General features: G+C 42.4%; 1 protein-coding gene across 1 annotated transcript; it reads left to right on the forward strand.

Moving 5' to 3' along the window:
* The first annotated feature begins 21 nt into the window (after positions 1-21).
* Positions 22-14,143, forward strand: ptcd3 (pentatricopeptide repeat domain 3). Its single transcript, XM_035649412.2, has 23 exons — positions 22-145; positions 698-750; positions 1,669-1,708; positions 1,856-1,901; positions 1,991-2,059; positions 2,214-2,318; positions 2,691-2,814; positions 2,915-3,018; positions 4,173-4,334; positions 4,455-4,515; positions 5,308-5,390; positions 6,062-6,206; positions 7,367-7,417; positions 7,504-7,593; positions 8,444-8,472; positions 8,824-8,930; positions 9,282-9,360; positions 10,479-10,569; positions 10,733-10,818; positions 10,898-11,043; positions 11,192-11,233; positions 12,683-12,841; positions 13,986-14,143. Exons 1-23 carry the CDS (start codon positions 57-59, stop codon positions 14,029-14,031), a joined length of 2,007 nt encoding a protein of 668 aa, XP_035505305.1. The 5' UTR covers positions 22-56; the 3' UTR covers positions 14,032-14,143.
* Positions 14,144-21,423: the final 7,280 nt, after the last annotated feature.

Genomic DNA, 21,423 nt, shown 5'->3' on the forward strand with positions numbered 1-21,423 from the left:
TTTGTTTGTTGACCCAAATGGTTTGTCTCTCCCAGAAGCCCTCAGTTTGTGTCAACATGGCGGCGTCCGGGAGGCACGTAGGGCATCACCTCCACAGAAACGGACGGTTTCTGACAAGTAACCTCGAGCCGCTGTGGGGTCGCAGGTGAGAACCCAACCTCCGGCCGAGTGTCGGTCCAGTCGGCCTCTATGGCGTTTCAAGTCGTTGGCTGCGCCGGCGCGGCCAGCCGCGGCTAGCATCGTCTGACAGGAGGTCACGTCTTCCGTGATGCTAACTCGCAGCGAACAGTTGCCACGGCGGCTCGATGTGAGCACTGTGCCGCATTCAGTGTCGGGCATGTAAACGTTACTTTACATCAGATGGTTCCCACAGTTTATCCTAATCAGTGGGGTTATTATTATTATTATTATTATAAACGCTGTGTGTCAGCATTGTGCCCGTTTCCACTGTGTTGACCCCTACACACCGGAGATCTGCAGCTGTGATGTCTGCCATTGTATTTTTTTAATCCTCCTACACTTGGACCAAACCTTTGTTTTTTTATTTTTTTTAAAGAGGTTAATCTACCCAGAAAATGGATATTGTATAGGTGCAACAAGTTGATCTATGACATGATAGTATAGCCCATCAGAGGAAGTTTTCTAATTCAACTTTAAGCATCTTCAGTTTGGCTCATCATTGTCTCCCCCCCCCTAGGAATTTTGGTTGGACTCCAGCTCTGCGACAACAAGCTGCCGAGGCTAATAAAGGTAAATTGGAAAGAGGGGTTGTGGTGGTGGTCGTATTAAAGCGTCACTGGCTAAATGTTTACCTGCGTTAAGATGTACGCAAAGCCGAGTCATTCTCCCTGGTCGCCGGAAAAGGAAAAGACTAAAGCCTGGATTCAACAACAAGCCTTTGTCTGCATAACCAAAAAAACCTTTATAGATTTGGAGCCACATTGTTAGTCCATTAACTGCTGAAAAACAACACACTAGTGAGCCAACAGTCATGGGTGACATGTTTATGTCATTACCACGACTGTGTTCACTCACTGTACTTTGGTTTTGCGTTAAGCCTCCTTAGACTGTTCTGCAGTCTTAAAGGGGCAGGAAGCGATTCTAAAGAAATGCACGTTTTGTAAAAATCAGCGAAGATTTGCTCGCTGGTTGCGCAACAACTCTGCAGTTTTGGCGTAGTGGTTAGTGCACCGGACTCCCTTAATGGAGGACCCGGGCTCGCGGCCAGACCAGAGCATTAAAATCACAACAACAACTAAGAGAGAAACAAGCTCTCTCCAGAATCGCCAACTGCCCCTTTAAGTCCTGTTTGAGTAATAAATGTTAAATGAAGCACTGTGTATTTTAAAGAATCATGGGCTTCGGACTGAGAGCCAGTGGCAGGGTAGGGAAGGAGCAAAGTGTTGAGAGATAAACTCAAAAATATTTGTTGGTTTTGGTCAATTATGGTATATTTGTTGATTATTATTTTTTTTTTAAATACAGAATAAAACCCGGCTCCACTGTTTGAGTTAATCACAGCAGGAGACAATCTAGATTATCTGCCCTTTTCTTCAGATTTGAACCAATCACCTTGTGGCAACAGAGGATATTCGTTTCATTAAATGTAGGGTGTTATTGATGATTATCATGCCATTCTATAATAAAGTCACACCTCTTCCTCTGCAGAATCTACAGAGAACATCGTTATCCCCAGGAAGAAAACATGGTACGTGCTATATCACTATTGCAGAAGTTTTTAGGTGTCATACACTGTCCACTGTCTGTTGAAAGAGAAGACAAGTTAGCAAGCTTTTACATTACGTGTCCTTGAATCAAGACATTGAAATAACGTTGGTTTTTTTTTATCAAACAGGAGCAAAGAGGCTGTGCTGGAGGCTCTGGCTTCGACTGTCAGCAGCGTGAGAGCTCTCCCATTACAGATCCACGTGGATGTAAAGCTGTATATTGATGTATCTGTTTGTTTACTATAGCTGCTTTTCATCACCAGAATCCTACAGCATACAAGTATCAGTTCCAGGATGATCCTTACCTCTCGCCCAGGAGCTCAACCGAGTTTGTAAGTCAGAACATACTACCCTTCATATCAATATAAGCATTATGCCTTTATCTCATCAGCCTTTCTCTTGTATAGCTGCTGTACTAAGTTACAATCTGTCACTATGGGATTTATTATCTTCATATTGATGAATCCTTCTCTCGTCTCTCTGCAGTCGTTGTTCTTATTTGCCCATGAGTCCGGCAGGTCTGCGGCCAAATACTTTATCAACAACAACCCCAAGTTCTTCACTAAAGACTTTGCTGAACCACATATACCAGTAAGAAACCTTATTCAGTTCTACTACTGAACGCACATGTCTTTGTAATGATTGGACTAATAGGGGCAGTAGGCAATTACTGCTCTGGCCAGGCCACGAACCCGCGACCTTGGGTATGGGAGACCGACTAACCGCTAGGCCCAAAAGCCTGAAGTTGCAGCGCCACCCTCTAGCACGCCTCTTAAAGTGTTGACGAGTGATGTTTACAAACTGCACTCACAGTATTGTCCCAGTGTTGTAAATATTGTGTGTGTGTGTGTGTGTGTGTGTGTGTGTGTGTGTGTGTGTGTGTGTGTGTGTGTGTGTGTGTGTGTGTGTGTGTGTGTGTGTGTGTGTGTGTGTGTGTGTGTGTGTGTGTGTGTGTGTGTGTAGTGTCTGATGCCAGAGACGGTGTCACTGGTGCTTGAAGAGGTGAGCGAGGAGGCACTGAAGGAACGAATCACCCTGAGAAAAGTTAAAGCTTCTGTTGACATGTATGACCAGCTACTGCAAGCTGGTGAGAACGAACACGCACACAAACATATACAAGCAATGTATGTTTTGTTACGATAAACCTATGACATCAACTTCTGTCTTTGAATGTATTTTTTTTGCAGGCACAGCAGTCTCCATTGAAACAACCCACAACCTATTAGACCTAATCTGTCTTTACTGTGACAGAGAACCTGTCGAGGGAGGGGGGCCACAGACAGAGGACACGGTGAGTCATCTCTGAACGAAAACCACAGCTTGACGCTCGGTGACAAGAAAAGAGTGGCATAATGATCTGCAGCGTCAAAGAATACACTGGACACATCATACTGCAGACTTTAGATATCATATTGATATTATTATTAACCTGATCAGAAGGGGTCCTGTGGCGGAAAGCATCAGAGCCTTTCAGTTTGGACTTGAATGCACTTGTTTTTCCAGCATGTCCCACGGATGCTGTGGTGACACACATTCTCCTGCTGAAAGAGGCCCCTGCCATTCAGGTAGCCTAGGTGGTGCTTCTGTCACATCCACACACACACACACACACACACATATATACTGTGTGTGTGTGTGTATATATATATAGATATATATTGTGTGTGTGTGTGTGTGTGTGTGTGTGTGTGTGTGTGTGTGTGTGTGTGTGTGTGTGTGTGTGTGTGTGTGTGTGTGTGTGTGTGTGTGTGTGTGTGTGTGTGTGTGTGTATATATATATAGCTCAGAGCATCACACTACCCGTCACCAGTTTGCCGTCTTCTACTGCTGCCCGGCCGTAAGTGATGTGAAAAAAGGAAATTGATCGAACCAGGCCACCTTCCTCCATCGCTCCACAGTAGATGCTGACCAGTGCGTCTTGGGTAATGCCGACAAGAACACCTGCCGTTTCGGAGATGCTCTGACCCAGTCGTCTATAGCCTTCAGTTTGACCTTTGTTAAATATCGCTCACATCTGTACACTTTCCCATTTTCACCCATTTTCACCTGTTTTCAACACTTCAGCTTCAAGTGCTGCTCAATATATCTCACCTTTTGACAGGTGTAACACCATATACGATACAAGGGGGGGGTAAATACAATATCTATAAATTGTACTTTTGTAATTGATTTTTTTTCCCTTTTAAACTCAAGACAAAATGTTAAAAGCACTTTTAGGTTATTTAATTCATGCAATGGAAAAGAATTGGCAAAATAAATGCAAAAATAAAAAAAAGTATTCGGTATTATTTGGCCAAGTGTCTCATTATTTTCAGTTTCGGCCAACAATCTTCATTTGGGTCCATCCCTATTATCCCCTCACCCATCATCATTTTAGGGTTAGGGTTTTAACGTTGTGGCTGATTGGTGTATAATATGTATGTTATGCACTTGTGTGTTCATCAGGAGCCAGGAGAGGGGGTGAAGAAGAGGAAAATTAGGTTCCAGCAGTCTTTAGTCTCCCCAAAGTGCACCTGGGAAGAAAACAACAACGCAGAGAGACTGTTTAACGTGCTGCCAGAGAGAGACACGCGGTGTTACTCTGCTCTGATCAGAGGCATGGCAAAGGTAGGGGGCAGTGTTCGTTAGTTCCAGTTAGTTGCTTAGAATCATTCCACTACAGGTACAAGTGGCGAAAGTGTTGGCACATCCTCGTTTGATTCCTTATGTGTGTCTGTCCCTCCCCAGCACGGAGCCTACGAAAAGGCCTTCAGCATGTACACCGGCCTGCTCAATGAGAGACTGAAAGGTGAGTCGAAAAAGAAAATAGAATAATCGTATACAAACACAATTTGAAAGGCAACATTTGGAGTAGAAGTTGTAGCTTGAAGTAATGACTTAGACACATAGAGTTTGGATAGTGAATTTCGAAACAATATTTTAAAACTCTGGTTAAGTAACTCTGTGAGCAGGTAAAGTTAATCTAAAAATCTGCATTGGTTGAAATTTCAATTTCAGTGACCAAAAAATTTAGATTTATTTGTTTTAAATTAAGGCCATTTTAGTGTAATTTCAAAGGTGTACATATTAGAGCCCAACCGATATGGATTTGTGGGGGCCGATGACGATATTGTTATTAGGGAGTACAAGATGTGTATTCATTTTTTTAAGCTGTCAATGATTCCTAAGATGTCATTATCCAACTGTTATGACAAAAAAATGTAATTCAGTCTTGATGTTTTTGTTTAAACATTAACTATCTATAAATAAAAAAAAAACACAAATGCAACCATATATAAAGACCTTAAATTAAGGAAATAAACAGAATCCATTTCATGTAAAATGTAAAGATAAACGCAATTTTTTTCGGTAAACATAAGCACTTACCTGTTATCTTATCTGTGAAAGGCTAATATCGGACAATAGTATCGGCCAACCGATATACCTGTCGGGCTCTAGTGCATATTGTGTCGTCAGACGATCCTATGTTGTAAATGATTTGTCATTTAGTGTTGCTGCACCAAAAGACAATCGTGAGAACTGCAGAAGTTTCATCGTGTGTATCCTCCGCTGTGTCTTCACTTTGTTCCTCTGTCTACAGCTGACATCCACATCTTCAACGCACTGATCATATCAGCTCCGAATGTCAGAGAAAAATACACAGAGCGATGGGAACTGATCAATGTAAGTCCTGTTTGTGTGACGTACTCCATGTTACAGAGCTTTACTGTACTCGTGTCGAGGACACGCACCTGGGAATAGACCTTCTCGAATCATTAATAATGTCACTGCATATGCTTTACACTGTTCATTTTACAGGTAATATTTTTCGTATCAGTTGGTTCCATTTTTTCCAGATCAATAAGTTGTGTTCAATACTAGTTACAGCCTCTCCTTTGACCTTTTGGATATAAAATGTCATCGCCCCATCATTTTATCCAAGACTTCTGTTAGAAATGTATGATAATTGGGGATTGAATTCCTCACAACACAAAAAATGTGTGTTGGGGGGGTCACAGTGACCTTGACCTTTGACCACCACCAAAACCAAGGTGGTAAAATGATAAACTGTGTAAAATATATAAATTTAGTGTGAAATCAAAACAAAAAATAATTATTTTAAACAATTGTAATAATTTCTTAAATTATTTCACAAATTGTTTAATTTGTTTATTTCACACACTTTTTTATTTAAATATTAATTTCACAATAGCTCATTTATTTAACCTTGTGGCTCCATTTACTGTATCTTGTCAAATTCAGGAGCTGTGACAGAACTTCATATCCCCGCAGTTGTGTTTGCAGGTGCAGATACTCAGACGCAGTGTTTGTGTGTGTCGTTGTGTCTCTTGCAGGAGTTGTTGACCCACATGAAGGAACAGGAAGTTCGGCCCAACCTGTTGACGTTCAACAATGTCCTCCAAGCTCTGAAACGCTGTGGCACTGTGGCCAAGTCAAAATCTCTACAGACTCTGTATGAGATGAAGGCTCTGGGAATAGGTAACTATTGGAACACACACACACACACACACATCGTGTTACTGTATAAGGGCTCCAGACGAACTTTGACTACTAGGATCGCTGTAGCCCCTTAATGGAAATTCTAAGGGGCACAAGCAGAAAATTTAGGGGCACACCTTAAATCGGCCTGCAACTCATACATCCACATTTTCGCTCATTTTAACTGTATTACTGATAAATGCTTTGGTAATGAATAGAGAACTTACAGAAATTACAATGTGCTGTTCTATTTAAAGTTCTCAATGTCAAAATTTTATTGAAATGTTATATTTTGACATTGTTGAGTGAGACATTAGCAAGGATTAATGCCCAAAAAAATGTAATCTGACAGATTTTTTATTTGTTTTTCTGCCCAAGCTATTTTCCCCATCTGCCTTTTTCAGAGGCCACTTTTGTTCCACCATGCGGTCGCTTCCCATAGGTTTTCATATTAAAAAGGTGGATAGTGTGTACACACATTTGACCCTCAATGCCTTCTAAATAAGCGAAATTATGATATATAAGCTCCACCCTACACATCGCTGCTGTTCCTTAATGCCTCCACCAGCCCACCGACATCAGGTCTGTCAAGCCCTCGGAACAGGCCGGTGAGGTGCGACGCTTGGAGGCGAGGGGAGGTGAGGTGAGGAGAGAGGCAACACCGAGACGTCCGGTCCGGACGGAGCCGCGGCGTTCAGGTTAAACTGCACCAGGGCCAGCCGGGAGGCCGACACGGGTGCAAGAGAACACTGAGCAGCGTATATGGATCTACACTGATCTCATGCGTGGCCTCTCTGGAATCTAAATGACGGAAATTATATGGACTGAGAACTTTAATTCCTGCGGAGACGTGAAGACACACCGACGAGCGACGCCCCCACAGTTGACTTATCACTCTGCCCCCATTCACACACATTGGCCTACACTGCAGAGTGCGGACTCACCCCCTTTGTATGTTTTTAATTTAAATTTTTTTTTTAAGTCTGCACATTTGCAGGTCGCACACGTAGTTGTAAAAAGTACTCACACTGTCTCAAAAGATGGTCGCAGTCTGGAGCCCTGTGTAGGAAGTTGTTTTTACTGGAACTTGCATGTTACCATTTTTCATGTATTCCTGTTGATCTTGACACATATACGCTTGTCTGTTTTTTTCTCCCCAGCTCCCAGCCTCACCACCTACAGCTACATCCTGGAAATCTTTTCCAGAACAGGTGAGCTTGATGTTACACTACACTTGAAAAACACGCTGTCGTCTGCTCGTTGACTTCTCTACTCACCGGGCCTGTTTGTTTTTCAGCCGGCGTTGTCCAGACCACTAGTAACATGTTGCCGGAAATTATGTCAGAGCTAAGTGGAAAAAGCTTCACCTGCCAGGGCCCCAATGACGGTATGTTGGAGTGCATGCACTGCCGCTGTAACTTTTACAACATCAACAAGTTTTTCCCCATTTTTATTGAAATCTTCACAGTTAATCGTCGTAGAACATGTGAACTATTATTGAAAAAGGAAGTAATGGCATCTTTCTCTTTTTCCTCTTCATCCAACTCAGTTGTTGTTGTTGTTTTTTTACAATACAAATCAAATATTGCACAGAAAGTTTGTCTCAACACTTGCACTTCGCATTACATCCATTTTGCTGATGCCTTTTAAGGAAGGCGGGTAGCATTGAGGGCCTTGCCTATGTGCTGCTTTTTTTTTAAGCCAAGCCATCATTTGAACTCACAATCTTTGTTACACAAGACGGACACTTTAACAATGACGCATAACACAAAGGCTCTGTGTGCCGCAGAAACCATGGCTTCTAATGTGTCAATGAGTGAGGATTACACACAGTGCAGCAGAGCACTTGACTGGCAGACCACAGCACAACAACACCAAAAAAACATGAAAGATTTAAGCTGCCCTCCCAAATACCAGCCGGGCGGACGGTCCAGATGGCCAGTCCGCCCCTGGTCGCCTGTAGGAATTGACTGCATCCACTTCCAGAGCTTCATTTTTACTGTCAATGCGGCAAGAAAATGCAAGTAAACTCTTGCAGTCCACCTCAAGGTCATTCACTGGACTTGGAACAGCTGACGTTTCAATAAAAACTGGGAAAATTTATTGGGTTTTTTTGGAGCTGTTGTTTCAAATTGATTTGAAAATTTTTAAAAAGAACATGGACGGCAGAGAAATGTTTCCATTTGTGTACGTGGCTTTCGATACTGGCTTATTACCTCTCGTCTTCCTCCTTCCAGGTGCATTCTTCATTAATACGATGAAAATGGTAAGTTTTTTTATTTTAGTGTTTTATTATGACCTGTTTTGTATAGACGTTTGTCTCCAACATGTTTCCGCGGAGTGCAAGTCCTCACTTGTAGACGTATAATTCAAGCACTTGTATTTCTTTGCCTATTTTTAGATTTATATAGGGGTTGCTGTCAAAACATGTTTTTTTTCCCCCAACTATCTTTACCCACATTAAATTGGATCAAAGTGGATTTTAATGGCTTTGTTTATTTGACTTGTTACTTGGACTGAAAATTCCATGTTCACCAGCACTTAAGTGGTATATAAAGGCGCACATCTCTTCATTCACTGACATCTTTCTCTCTCTGCCCATCTTTAATCATAACAGTGTCTGGAAAGTATTGATCTGGAGCAGGGTTACAAAATACAAAGTCTATTGGAGTGCGGGGAGAACTGGAGGTTGCTGGGAGCTTCTTTCCATCAGGGTATTTACTAGTAAGTAAAAAAAACTTCCACCCAACATAAAAACAAAAACAGTTGTACCTCCACATACAGGCCTCAGGGTGGCAGGAAAGAGCTAGGAGGGTTTTCGGAGAATTTGGCCAATTTATGAATCTCATGTGAGTGATGGAGCATTTAGTATATTTATGAACCCTGTCTTTACCTGAAGCTGGATGTTGAGTGATGATGTACAGTAACTAATAAATGTTGCACATCATCATTGTCACCTCGACATAACTGTGAAACTCCGGGGGGTTATCATAGTTCCAAATATACAAGACGAATGAATACACACAGACACAACACGCCTGTGTAACTGGACCTCTCCTCCTCTTTGTTCTCCAGCGGGACCTTCTTCCGCTTGCTGTGCGAGAGGGAGCACATCGATGTGGTGCTGAAGTGGTACAAGAAGCTCATTCCCACGGTCAGTGCATCAGTGTCTCTCCGTCTCCCGTTCAGTCGTACAACTCCAAATATTCTTATTTGACATGATGAATCAATAATACCTTTAAAAGATAATATGTCTTAAGCTGCAGTGGGGCTGAAACCAACGATTGTTTTCACTATCGATTAGTGTGTCTATTATTTTCTCCATTTAATCGATTAGTTGTGTGGTCCATAAAATGGTGAAAAATGTGGATCCCTTTTCCCAAACCCGAAGATGATGTTTTGTTATGTCGGCACACAAAAGACATTTAGTCTACCGTAACCGTTGAAAAGCACTTGTTTTTGTCCCTTTTGTGTTTTTTAGGCTCAGCGCTGACTCCGTACATCGAAAAACAAAAAAATGCATAATACTGAGAGCGCAGTTTGTAAACATCACTCGTCGACACCTTAAGAGATGTGCTGGCGGGTGGCGCTGCAGCGCCGTGATTGGTTACTCCGTAACTGTCCCATACCCGAGGTCGCGGGTTCGTAGCACGGTCAGAGCGAATAAAGATCACAACAACAACAAAGAGAGAAACAAGGTCTCTCCAGGATCGCTTACTGCCCCTTTAATCGATTATCAAAATAGTTGGCAATTAATTTAGTAATGGATTAATCGATTAACTGTTGCAGCTCTGAGCTCTAACCAAACCCACTATCGTCACCGCAAGGGGGTTAATGTTTGATTTAGTCCTGCTCAAATCATGTTAAGAAAACATTGCGTAACTCTTGGGTGTTTTGGCGAGACGGATGGAGTTTCTGTCTACGATTGAAGTTCACACCATTTTAAGTTGAAGTCCAAGATTCTCCATTTTAACTCCATTTTTGGTCTCCACCAGCTAAGGAGAAAAGTACCAGCTTCAGTCGCTGCTAAATGCGTCATGGCGTTGGCCAGCTTGTAGGTAGTCAGCTGGAAGAGCCTGAGAAGCTCTGTAGAGCCGAGGGAAACACCTTCACCACGACATGGAAGACGCTTGATGTAGATTTATTATCTTTTGGACAGACACTTTAACTGTGAATCCCCCCAGGAGAAAGTCAAATTGATGATTAAGCCATACTTAGCGATGATTTTTGGAAAATGAACGGTGCCTTTGCTTATTTTCTTTTTTTTTTTAGCATTTCTACCCAAACTCTCAGGGACTCGGCAAACTGCTTCAGGCTCTGGATGCAGGCAATCGCCTTGATTTGCTGCCCCAAATATGGCAAGGTGAGGTTTAATCTGAAGTCATGATTAAAGGTTCATATTTTACAATATGAATGACTTGTGACTCTGATGTCCAGTTTAATGGCCGGTGAGAGAAGCCAGCCCACCTGTGACGGGATCGTAATTTGTGTGATTCTGTCTTTATTTTCAAAATCTCTATTCGCAGACATCCGGACTCTGCATCACGAAGACAAGTCACATCTGGTGGAGGAACTGCTCTCTCTGATGACCAGAGATAAGCACAGTCCCGAGGTCAGTAGGAGGAGCAGTGAGTGTGAAGACGGTTGTGTCATCTTGTTGTGCTCAAATATAATCTTCTCTCCATTCTCAGGTTCAAGAGTCCTTTGCAGCATGTGCTCTGGATGTAAAGGGTGTGTTTGAAATTGTCGCACATGGGCCACCTCTGGAGTGGAGCCCCTCCTCTCTCAAAAACATCACCTCCCTGCTGCTGCGAGCCAACAAGACCCAACAGGCCTGGTAAGAAAGACTGTCCCGTGTCCATCTGTACATTTACAGAAGAGCTTGCACTCAAAACGACCAACTCTACAAATGTTCTCTGTTAATTTGTTGGTGCGGTGAAAAAAAAATGTCTTAACCTCTCCCCCCTCGATCGCCCTCTCCGCAGGGAGGTGCTGCAGCTCTTCAAATCCAAGAACAGAATTCCCCCGTGAGTCTCCACCGTAACTGCAAGCAAACAGAAATCCATTTAGTGTATCTACATTTAGACCAACATTTCATAAAGACATTTATATCATTTCACATGTAACCACAGAACAAAGCTTGGGGGGTTTTCACTTCCCGACTACTGAATTTTTTTTATTACATACTACTTATTACATAATCCAGCTGGTAATTAGACTAGGTGAAGCAGGGTTGCAGTCTAATTGTCCTTTCTATCTACTACTCCTATCTACTATTCCTTGACCTCAGTGGAAAATGTCATGAGGTCAAAGAAAGGTGTAAAAGAGGACTGATAGGATTTAGGAAAAGCCGACAACATTGCTCAGAGAATCCGACTCGACTTTCACTGTACTACGTCATCACACGACAGCGGATGTTATTGACGTGCGTCTGCCGTGGTGAAACTAAAAATTTACGAAGATGAAATCAGCATGTTTCAGTATGTTTTACCACCGTGTGACATCAGCTGTAAATGATTCATATGTAAGAGTAACTTACATGATGACGTGCGTCTCTTCTGGGTCATAGTCATACTCTTCTACTTCTTCTACTCGGATTGAATTGTTTACGTTCGTGCATGGAGCGTCACGTTAAATATCGCTGTCGCAATGAATTGTGGGGCGTCTATATATCCTTACCTTTGGCATAGGAAGGTCCAGTGTACCCTATGCTTAAGTAGATAGGAAAGGAAGCATTGAAGCTCCTTTCCTATGCATTTAGAGAAATTTCCTAAGCCAATTTGACATCTCGACCTCACCCCACGTCTCCTGACTCTGACGTACGCTCTGCTGTCGCACACCTGAAGTAATACCTGTGAGCCATCTGGCAAAGTGGCATTGATGTATATTTAGTTTCAAAATTCACGCACGTATTCAAAATTCACGCACGTACAAACCACACACATAAACACACACACACACATTCGTGGGCTGACAGGAAAATAAAGACTGAATGCATGAGCTAGTCATTTTTAAACAAATAGAAACCAATGCTGCACTAAGTTGAATTGTTATGAGAGCCATAAAAATATTTTTAGTTGAGCTTTTTTTTTTTGTAAAAAATGCATTGCAGAGCTATATAATTGTCAAGCATATACATCGGATTGATTTTAAAAACGTAAGTGTGCACTGTGCAACTGTATTGTCTACATAAATAGTATTGGATCAGGACTCGCCATCGGCAGATACTCAATCTTAAATGAATTTGATTCTAATGGGGGGCAAAAAACATGATGGGGACATTCCGAGTCAGTATTACAAGGTGATGAAGTTGCAACAACACACAGTACTCAACCCGGGTTTCAGGATGTAACGGTTCTAGCAGGTTAGAAGAAATGGCGTGTAATCCATTTTGGAGCTTCGTTTTTTGTTTTCATCAAAACAAATTCACGGCATGTTTGTGACTGCGTGTTTCCTGCCGTGTCGTTTTTTTCCAGCAACCAGCTGTTGGACGACTTCCTGTCTGCGTGCCACAGCAGCGGCTCTGCCGAGAGAGCCTTGGACCTCGTTCGGCTGTCCGCCGCCTTCGATCTGCCGGCAACAGCAGAGCTGGCCAAGCGAACACTGGCTGAGTTTCAACTGACAGAAGAGCAAAGGTGAGGGGTGGAGGATGATGGATGACAGGAAACTCGTATATCTGAAACAATCACTGAGAAACATGCCATGTTTGACAAGAAGTTTTTTTTGTTGGTGTTGATGTGTTGTTGTTTTTTTTACATTAATCCACGTCGGGTTTCATCAGAGAAATGTCCATGTATAAATGTTTATTTTCATCTGTTGCACCCTTGCGGCAGTTAATGTGATTTTTGCCCCACAGACTGAGGCTGATGATCAATCTCTGATCAAGTACAAAACTTACAATGATCAAGTACAAAACTTACTAGCATGAAAGCGTCACCATGGTGCAGGCAACTCACTTATCACTCACTCTGGATAGATTCATACAGGACAGATTAATACAAGTGGCAATGTCTGCTGTAGATTTCCAGCAGGTCTTTATTTATCTATTTATTGTCATTTGGTTCCACTGGTCAGAAAAGGATTGATTAGTCCGTCAGTCCCATTCTCGAGAACATGACTTCTTCTCAGGACGGCCTCAAGTGTGTTTTGACAAAAATCCCTTCCACCTGGACTCAAAGATGATTTGATCAGAATTCGGAGGTTAAAGTTCAAGGTGATCTCGACTTCACATCCCTGTTCCTGTAGTCATGATACTCGGGAAGGGCCCTGGTGGAATTTTCTTACGAATGTCCTTGTGGACTCGAGGTTTGAACCTATTTGAATTTTGTGGTCGTTAATCACACGGTCACTCTGACCTCACAAAATGGCCACATCTCAAGAAGTTAAACGCTTATTATGACAAATATTCAGACACATTTCTAATAGGTTAAGATGAAGATGTGATGACGAGGTCAAAGGTCGACTTTCTCAATGAGAGATTGTGACCATGTAGCGTACCTGTAGCGTCTCGACGTGGATGATGTGACGGATGAGACGAAACATTGGATGAATGATCAAATTAATAAGACAAATGAAAATGGACCAAAATGAAGAAGAGCATCTCTTTCCACAGTAGCTCTGAATAGCGTCTGATCAGTTTAGACTCACAGAATCAGCTTAGATATGCGAGTTAGATGTTCAGTTAATTAGTTTAGTTACGTTGCTGCTACATGCCAAGAGAAGTGATGTATCATTCCCCCTTTTTTCACACGCAGTATCTTGTTTCTCTGTCCCGTCCAGAGCCATTTTATCTGACCTGGTCTCTGTGACGGAGTTCTCTGACTGAAGGAGACAACACTGGCTGGATCGAAATCCAATATTCATCAACAGGAAAATGTGGCATCCATAGACTATCCTTACTTCTGTATCTCTGTAATAAAATGTGTGTGACATTAATAAAATCCAAACCTCTCCTGTTTTCCTTTGTGTGTGAGCAAGAGGCCGCCACTCCTCTGCCTCAGGGCTGCTCACTTTACAGGATTTAATCTTGATGTCTCATATTTTACAGTTTGTTATCCACTTTTTATGCATTTTAACTTCTTTTTTTTCCGGCTCTGCTTTGGTGGAACCCAGACTGTTTATTAGTAGAATAGAATAAACTTTATTTCAAACATTTAAAAAAAGTAATAGTCAATAACATTTATTTTAAAAGAAAACAACTACCACAAAAACAAGATGGCCAATAATACTGGATAACAAAATAAGCAAGATTAATCTATGAATAAATGTTTGAAAAGGAGAAGGAAGAAGCATTTTGCTTTTCTAGTCCTACTCCTATTCCATACTAATACAAATCTTCAATACATCAATTGCATAAATCAACTTTCCACCACTGTGTCCAACCTAAAACTAAGCCCAAGATTGTGAATAGAGAAAAAGAAAAGAAAAAGGAACAACACCATCAGTTTGCTTCGCATTCCCCTGTCTCCTTTAAATACCTTGCGAAAAAACATTGTATGATATTTTTACTTTGTTTGATTTCTTCCTCCACAAAATCACCCCACATATTGATATGCACATGCCTTTAAGAGCTATGCAAATATATAGTGCAGTATAGTAAAGCAGAACAAAGAAAGTCAGTAGAGTGGGATCTTTGCTGTCAGAGGCACAGACCGCAGAAATCCATGACCGTGAACTTTGCGGCCTGGAGGAAAAACATGCTGAAAGTTCTCTCTGTGAAAACCGACCAACCTCCGGAAGTCACTGATAAGCTGCTCCCTAAGCTGCATGTTTGTCACGTTTGTGGTGGTGGGGGGGCATGGACTTGTCACTGTCTAAGTTTGTCCTCGGCAGGTTTTTTTCGTAGACACATAGACATGAAGATCATGGTGTGTCGGCAGATGCAGGTATGCAATGAGTGTGTTTTTGGGCAGACTCGTCAGTTTTATGGACCACATGCCTCGACAAGACGGTGCCTGGGGTGTTGGCTTGTGTCTGTTCCCTCAGCTGAACAAATCATTTAGTTAAGTTATTGAATGTATTACATTAGTTAATGGTTTAAGTAGTTGAATTCATTTTGCCAGTAATCATCCTCAATGAATATATAGGTATCGTGTGTACCGTGTGTGTGTGTGTGTGTGTGTGCGTGTGCGCGCACATTGGTGATGCAAAGTGTCGGTGGGTGGGTGTGTGTGTGTGCGCAAGCCTGCACAGGTGTGTGTCTCCATCAGAATTTTTTTTTTTACTTGCCCTTAACCAATGATCAGCCGAGTTAGCAGCACAACCAAATAAGGACAAGTGTGCCAAAGTCAGTGTAGTGGGTGGGTGCGGGGGGGAGGGGACTTGAAGATGGGTGTGGTCTGAGTGTATTGTTGTCCAGAGAACCTGCCTAAAGCCACACACACATTTTCACACACAACTGCACATACACACTGGTTAACACACACATACACCCAGTGTCGTCTTTCAAACAGCACACAAGACCGTATGAGGGGCAAAAAAAACCACACACACACACACACCCCTTCCTTCATGTAAACTCTTACAGTAGCCCACATCTCTTTTACTATTCAATATTATTATTTTTTTCTTTCTGGAACAAACTTGGTAGTTACTGACACACACACACACACACACACACACACACACACACACGCACACACAGTTTTAACTTAATGAGAAGTGCTGTAGGTGTAGTTAAGGAGTGGAAATGCCCTGAATGGAAAGACATGGGAAAACGGCAGAAGTGTAATGTTACCGTCAACAATGGGGGAGTTTCTTTTGCCCGCACGAAAGGCGAACGCGCAGAAATCACAAAATAGTTTGTGTTCAGCAAGATTGAAAAGAAAACAAGCGTTGGACGCGGTGGCCGCCGGTCACAGGCATTCCTTTCTCCCACTCCTTTATGCAACGTGAGTCCACTGTGCTGGAGCACAGGAGGTCGGAGATCAGGCCTCTTCACAAACACAGGATGTGATGGAACGTCCACCTGATGCTTTTGAACTTGTCTTTCCTTCAGCTGGGGTTTGAATAAACATAAAGGATTTCCATGGACTTTAGGTTTTTAATATTAACATCTTTGATGTCGCTTCCTGAAAGGAGAGGCAGAGAGGGAGGGTCGTGGTGCGGTGGTGGAAGGAAGGAGCGGAGGGAGAGAGAGAGAGAGATGGCAGTGAAAGAAGAGGAAGGGAGCGTTAATGAAGCTTGGACAAAGCGCGCCGAGAAAAACAAGAGGGGACCACTCACACGAAACTGAATCCAGTGGCAAAAGAGCCAAAGATCCTCCCCAGGGTCCGATAGCCACTGAGGAAATGGGACCACTCCCATCAAATCACACATTTGAAATAAGGTACAATGAGATTGGCAAGGACTAAAACCACAAACACAGACACAAACATTCATAAAAATGAACAGGACAGGGACAGCACTAACACCCGCACCAGGAAAAACCTAATTTAATCACTCATGTATAATTTCCCTCCCTTATTATTTAATTTATAGTATTATAATTCAATTTAATAATTTCTCTCTTCATATTCATAGTCACCAATGAACAAATCAAGTCATGTATTCATCCCTCTGTCTCTCTTCATTCCCTCTTTGCTACCTCATCTCACCCCCCCCCCCCCCCCCCCCCCCACACTCTACACAATAGTCTGCCCTGCACTCAATATTGTCACACATAGCCCATCATATTCATCTTGTTTTTGTATCCTAATTTTATGGACCATTAGTCTTTCTCCTCTTGTTTGTCCGTCTGCTTGTTTGTTTGCATCTTATGCATTATCTAATGTCATTGTTTCCCACCAAACCTGTAAATGTGTCCTCAGACCTCCAGCCGTAATGGCAACATTGTTTCATCCTTACCCACTTAAATGCCACTGTCATTGACCTTTTCTTAACACAGTCCTTTCACACCTACCAACGTTGTTTTACATCCACTCAGAAGCCATTTATTTTGGATTGTGTAAAACTCAAGTTTTCAGGTTTCTGACTGTAGGATGTGCCCTGGCAGATGCCCAGGGTGCTGAAGCCCAGCTCTCTGATGAGGCTGTTAAGATGACATTACGAACCATTAGGTCACCATGCTGCCTCGTTCTGGGCTCTGGTCGAGTCTGCCGAGAAACAGTTGCACATTTCTGCTCAGTCGGCCAAGCACGGGGGTGATTGAATCCACCCATGTAAGCAGTTCACAATCAGAACACCCACACGAGGCAGTAAAACATTCTCATTCAACTTAAAATGAAGCTGGAGTCGCCAGCATCAGCATAACCACCCAACCACTAGCCGGCCACACCGGGGTCTACGCATCGCAGGGTCACATGAACATAACTCAGCTGAAAGTCAAGTAGAAATGAAACCGAGGTTTGTTGACACGGATACAGGGTTTTTGAGGCTGACAAATAATTGTATTTGAGAGGGATAGAGAAATATATGAGCCGTGTTCATTATTCTTAACACCACCCAATATGAAAACATTTTTAAGAAGGTACTAAAATGTGATTAAAAAGAAATGTACTCAGCAGGAGATTTTGGGGGCTGAGGGAACACAGGGTTGAGGGAACATAGGGGTGAAGGAACATAGGGTTGAGGGAACATAGGGCTGAGGGAACATACGATTGAGGGAACACAGGGTTGAGGGAACATAGGGCTGAGGGAACAGGGTTGAGGGAACATAGGGTTGAGGGAACGCAGGGTTGAGGGAACATAGGGGTGAAGGAACATAGGGTTGAGGGGACATAGACACACTCCCCATTAAACATGGTTACCATAACAAAAAATAGAGTGAATGAATTTATAGAATAATTCACAAATTTGAATTGATTTATAGTATTCCAAGTTAATAAGGCAAGAGAACTAGGCGGTGGATTAGCGTATTCGATGATTCATATTTCACACATTGTTTTATTTTTTAAAAAAGGCCATATAAGCAGAAGCAGAAGCCCATTGAATTAACGTCACCATGCTATCTCGGTTCAAACAGCAGAGTTTAGTAAGTCACTGTGCAGGCTTGGTGATTCACGGCGGAGTAATGGAGCTTAATGGTTATCTAATGTTTACCTGGGTAAATACAAACGCGCATATACAGTTCTATAAAATATTCAAATTCACAAACACTATCCGCTGCTGTTCTGTGTTTCTCTGTGAGCGTGTGCGCGTGTGTGTGTGTGTGTGCGTCTGTCTGTGTGTGTGTGTGTGTGTGTGTGTGTGTGTGTGTGTGTGTGTTTGGCTTTCGAGTCACAGTAGCATGTGTTTTAAACATCCGCTTATGTGCAAGAAAAACAGCACAATGCTCAGTCTGTCCGTCTGTCTCGCTCCCTCACATGAGCCTGTCTGTGGGACCTTCAGTCTCCACGTCTTCCTCTTCCTCACACACATGACCGAGAGGCAGAGGAGCAGCCAAAAAATACCAACAATAGAGAATTGACCGACTCAAATTTGTTTGGCGTGTTGACGTCCTATCAGCGTTGTCACACAGGCTCCCTTTGGGAAACAGCAGACATATGCCAAGGTCACTTAATTCACATAGGGACACACTAAACCAGGAGAAAGGTCTGGGTTTCAATTTAACCCGTGCTCACATTCCGTTAGTCATTTCATTCCGTGTGTAGGTAGTTCTATTTTAAATTGTAAATTTTTAAATTTGAAGTAATTTCATATAAATTATTACATCCGAGAGCTATTAAGTGTGCGTGTATTACCAAAAAATGACGAAATGATTCAACAAGATCTACAATTTTCTACATCAGCTTATAGATTGGGTTCTCAGACATAATGGACATGGAAACAGTTGCAGCACCTGGTATCCACTTCCTTTTTTCTCATGTTCTAATTTGACTTGACCTGCAGACAATGGTCCACAAACACACACACACACACACACACACACCTGCCTTCTAGTGCCAAGTCAGACCAGGAAGTGACACCGTGAAAATGATTCTAGCTGGTTCGCTTGCTGGCTATCTAGCTAGCTAGTACAGTATTGGTACAGTGCGGGTCCATGTAATACTTATCAGTTTGATTTTCTATATAAAATAAATAAATAAAAAAAAAAAATTTAACTAAAATTTCTCAAATTGTATTTTTTTTTGTCAGATCAATGTAAAAAGTAAAATTTCCTTTTTCATTTGGAAATTGAACTGATAAGCGCCGTAACGGACCAGTACGCCTGTCGATGTTAATTAGCTAGCTAGCGTCAAAATTAGCTAGCCGTCTCGCAACTGACTGTGGCCTCGATTTTTCTTTGCTGTCGAGCCGTGTGTATTCTAAAATGACGCGAGGTCACATCAAACTGGATGGGGCGACATTGCTCACATTTTCCTCTTGACTGTCCCAATGTTCTTTTCTCCCTTTAACCTGTTCGAATTGCGAACATTTTGACTTGTCCTAGCACGAAAAGCACGTGTTGCAATTGCCGCATGGCAGTGAGTCAGCACTCGATCTTTGACTGCAAAAAAATGGGTTCTCTGTAAAATTAACAATGTGGCTTTAACGGGGGGATATCAATATGTTAGTAAGAACTTCTGTAATATTAACAATGTGGCTTTAACGGGGGGATATCAATATGTTAATAAGAACTTCTGTAATATTAACAATGTGGCTTTAACGGGGAGATATCAATATGTTAGTAAGAACTTCTGTAATATTAACAATGTGGCTTTAACGGGGGGATATCAATATGTTAATAAGAATGTCTCTTCCGTTTCATTTCTGCCGCTCGACCAACGACAGGTGGGGAAAAGATTTAGCTCGTCTTTCAGCGCGTACCCTCTGCCGTTCAATGACATCATTGTCTCGTCCCCTTTTTAACAGTCAAAGATAAATTCCCAACTTGGCTGGAGAGGAATTCCCTGATATACCAAGGGCAGGGTAACAGAGCACACACACATTTCCAACTGAGCAAAGCCAAATCCCACCAGAGCTTGGGAAGGAGCACTTCATGTTAAACGAGCGTGAATAAATAAAAAAAGCACCTCCATGCATTTCTGTGAACAATCAAACCGAGGAAACCGACCCCCCCCCCCCCGCCCCCCCCGAGTGTCTTTATCACAGCAAGTTGACTCAACCTTCGTGAAAGGTCATGAAAGGTCATGAAAGTTTGTTCAAGTTTGACATAATGTCCCTCAGCATTTACAGCCACATTAAATATATATCTGATGTTACAATGTCGAAAAAGGAAAGGGGTGCGGAAAAACATTAAACGGACAGGCGGCAGTGATCAAGTTCGTGCGGGAGGACACGAACTTGCGCAACCCTATACGAAAACCCACGACTGTGTTTCCCAGGGTCCCAAACAGGAAAAAAAAAAAAAAAGTCAAGGCCCTCTGGCAGGATCTTCCTGGGTGTCTGCCACAGAGGAGGAATTCACTCAAGATTCAGCACATCACTCCAAAGAGAGAGAGAGATAGAGAGATACAAGTAAAGAAGGAAGAGAGAGAAAAGGGGGAGGGCGGGTGGAAGGAAAGGTATGAGATGAGTGGGAATGAGAGGAGGAGCAGGGAGACAGGAGGAATTCCCGCATGTAGCGACTGGTAGCAGCAGCGGAACGCTTACACTTCACACGCCGAGTTCCACTCACCGATAGAGTGCGTTTGCAGAATGAATAATCGGTAATCTGCAGAGGTAGGTCTGCAGGTTACGGTTTGGACACAATCCATTTTGCCTGGGTTGTGTTCAGTGTATTATAATGTAAATATTATCCAGGTAATGCAGTACAATTTTTCATATGAACGCAGAGAGCAGCAGGAGCAGATGTGCAGTTATCATAGCCAGGTGGTATTTATTGGTGTGATCTAGTGTAACTGTCATACACTTTACCGCAAAACCCCAATTTTTTTTAAAAAAGGCAACAAAAGGAAAAGAAAGACCAGTGATAACACTACACTTCCTGCTTTGTTCCAGCTGATAGTGTTCCCTGAACCTACAGTTCATCACCCCCCCCCCCCCAGCCCCCCAGCCCCCCCGCCCCATGCCTGCAAGTGACCATTATTTTATCAGTAAAATACTGAAAGAAACATTTGTTGGTTCAATTAGCTCCTTCTGTAAAAGAACCATGTTCCAAACGTGTGTTTTCACCAGTGAAAAGCTCAAATTGGCATAGGGGACATAGACATAACAAACCATAGAATGAACGAATCAATAGAATAATTGTAGCTTTCAATTTTCTATTATATATATATATATATATATATATATATTAATTTTCATTCGATATTTTTGATGAAACACGCCTAGACAA

This window comes from Scophthalmus maximus, chromosome 9, assembly GCF_022379125.1.
Source record: "Scophthalmus maximus strain ysfricsl-2021 chromosome 9, ASM2237912v1, whole genome shotgun sequence".
NCBI classification, from domain to species: domain Eukaryota; kingdom Metazoa; phylum Chordata; class Actinopteri; order Pleuronectiformes; family Scophthalmidae; genus Scophthalmus; species Scophthalmus maximus.

Excerpts from the sequence above, each read along its gene's own strand:
- ptcd3 (XM_035649412.2), top strand. The coding sequence starts at position 57 with ATGGCGGCGTCCGGGAGGCACGTAGGGCATCACCTCCACAGAAACGGA. Across the intron at positions 4,516-5,307 it reads GCTCAATGAGAGACTGAAAG|CTGACATCCACATCTTCAAC; the intron begins GTGAGTCGAAAA and ends CTCTGTCTACAG. Across the intron at positions 8,473-8,823 it reads TCATTAATACGATGAAAATG|TGTCTGGAAAGTATTGATCT; the intron begins GTAAGTTTTTTT and ends TAATCATAACAG.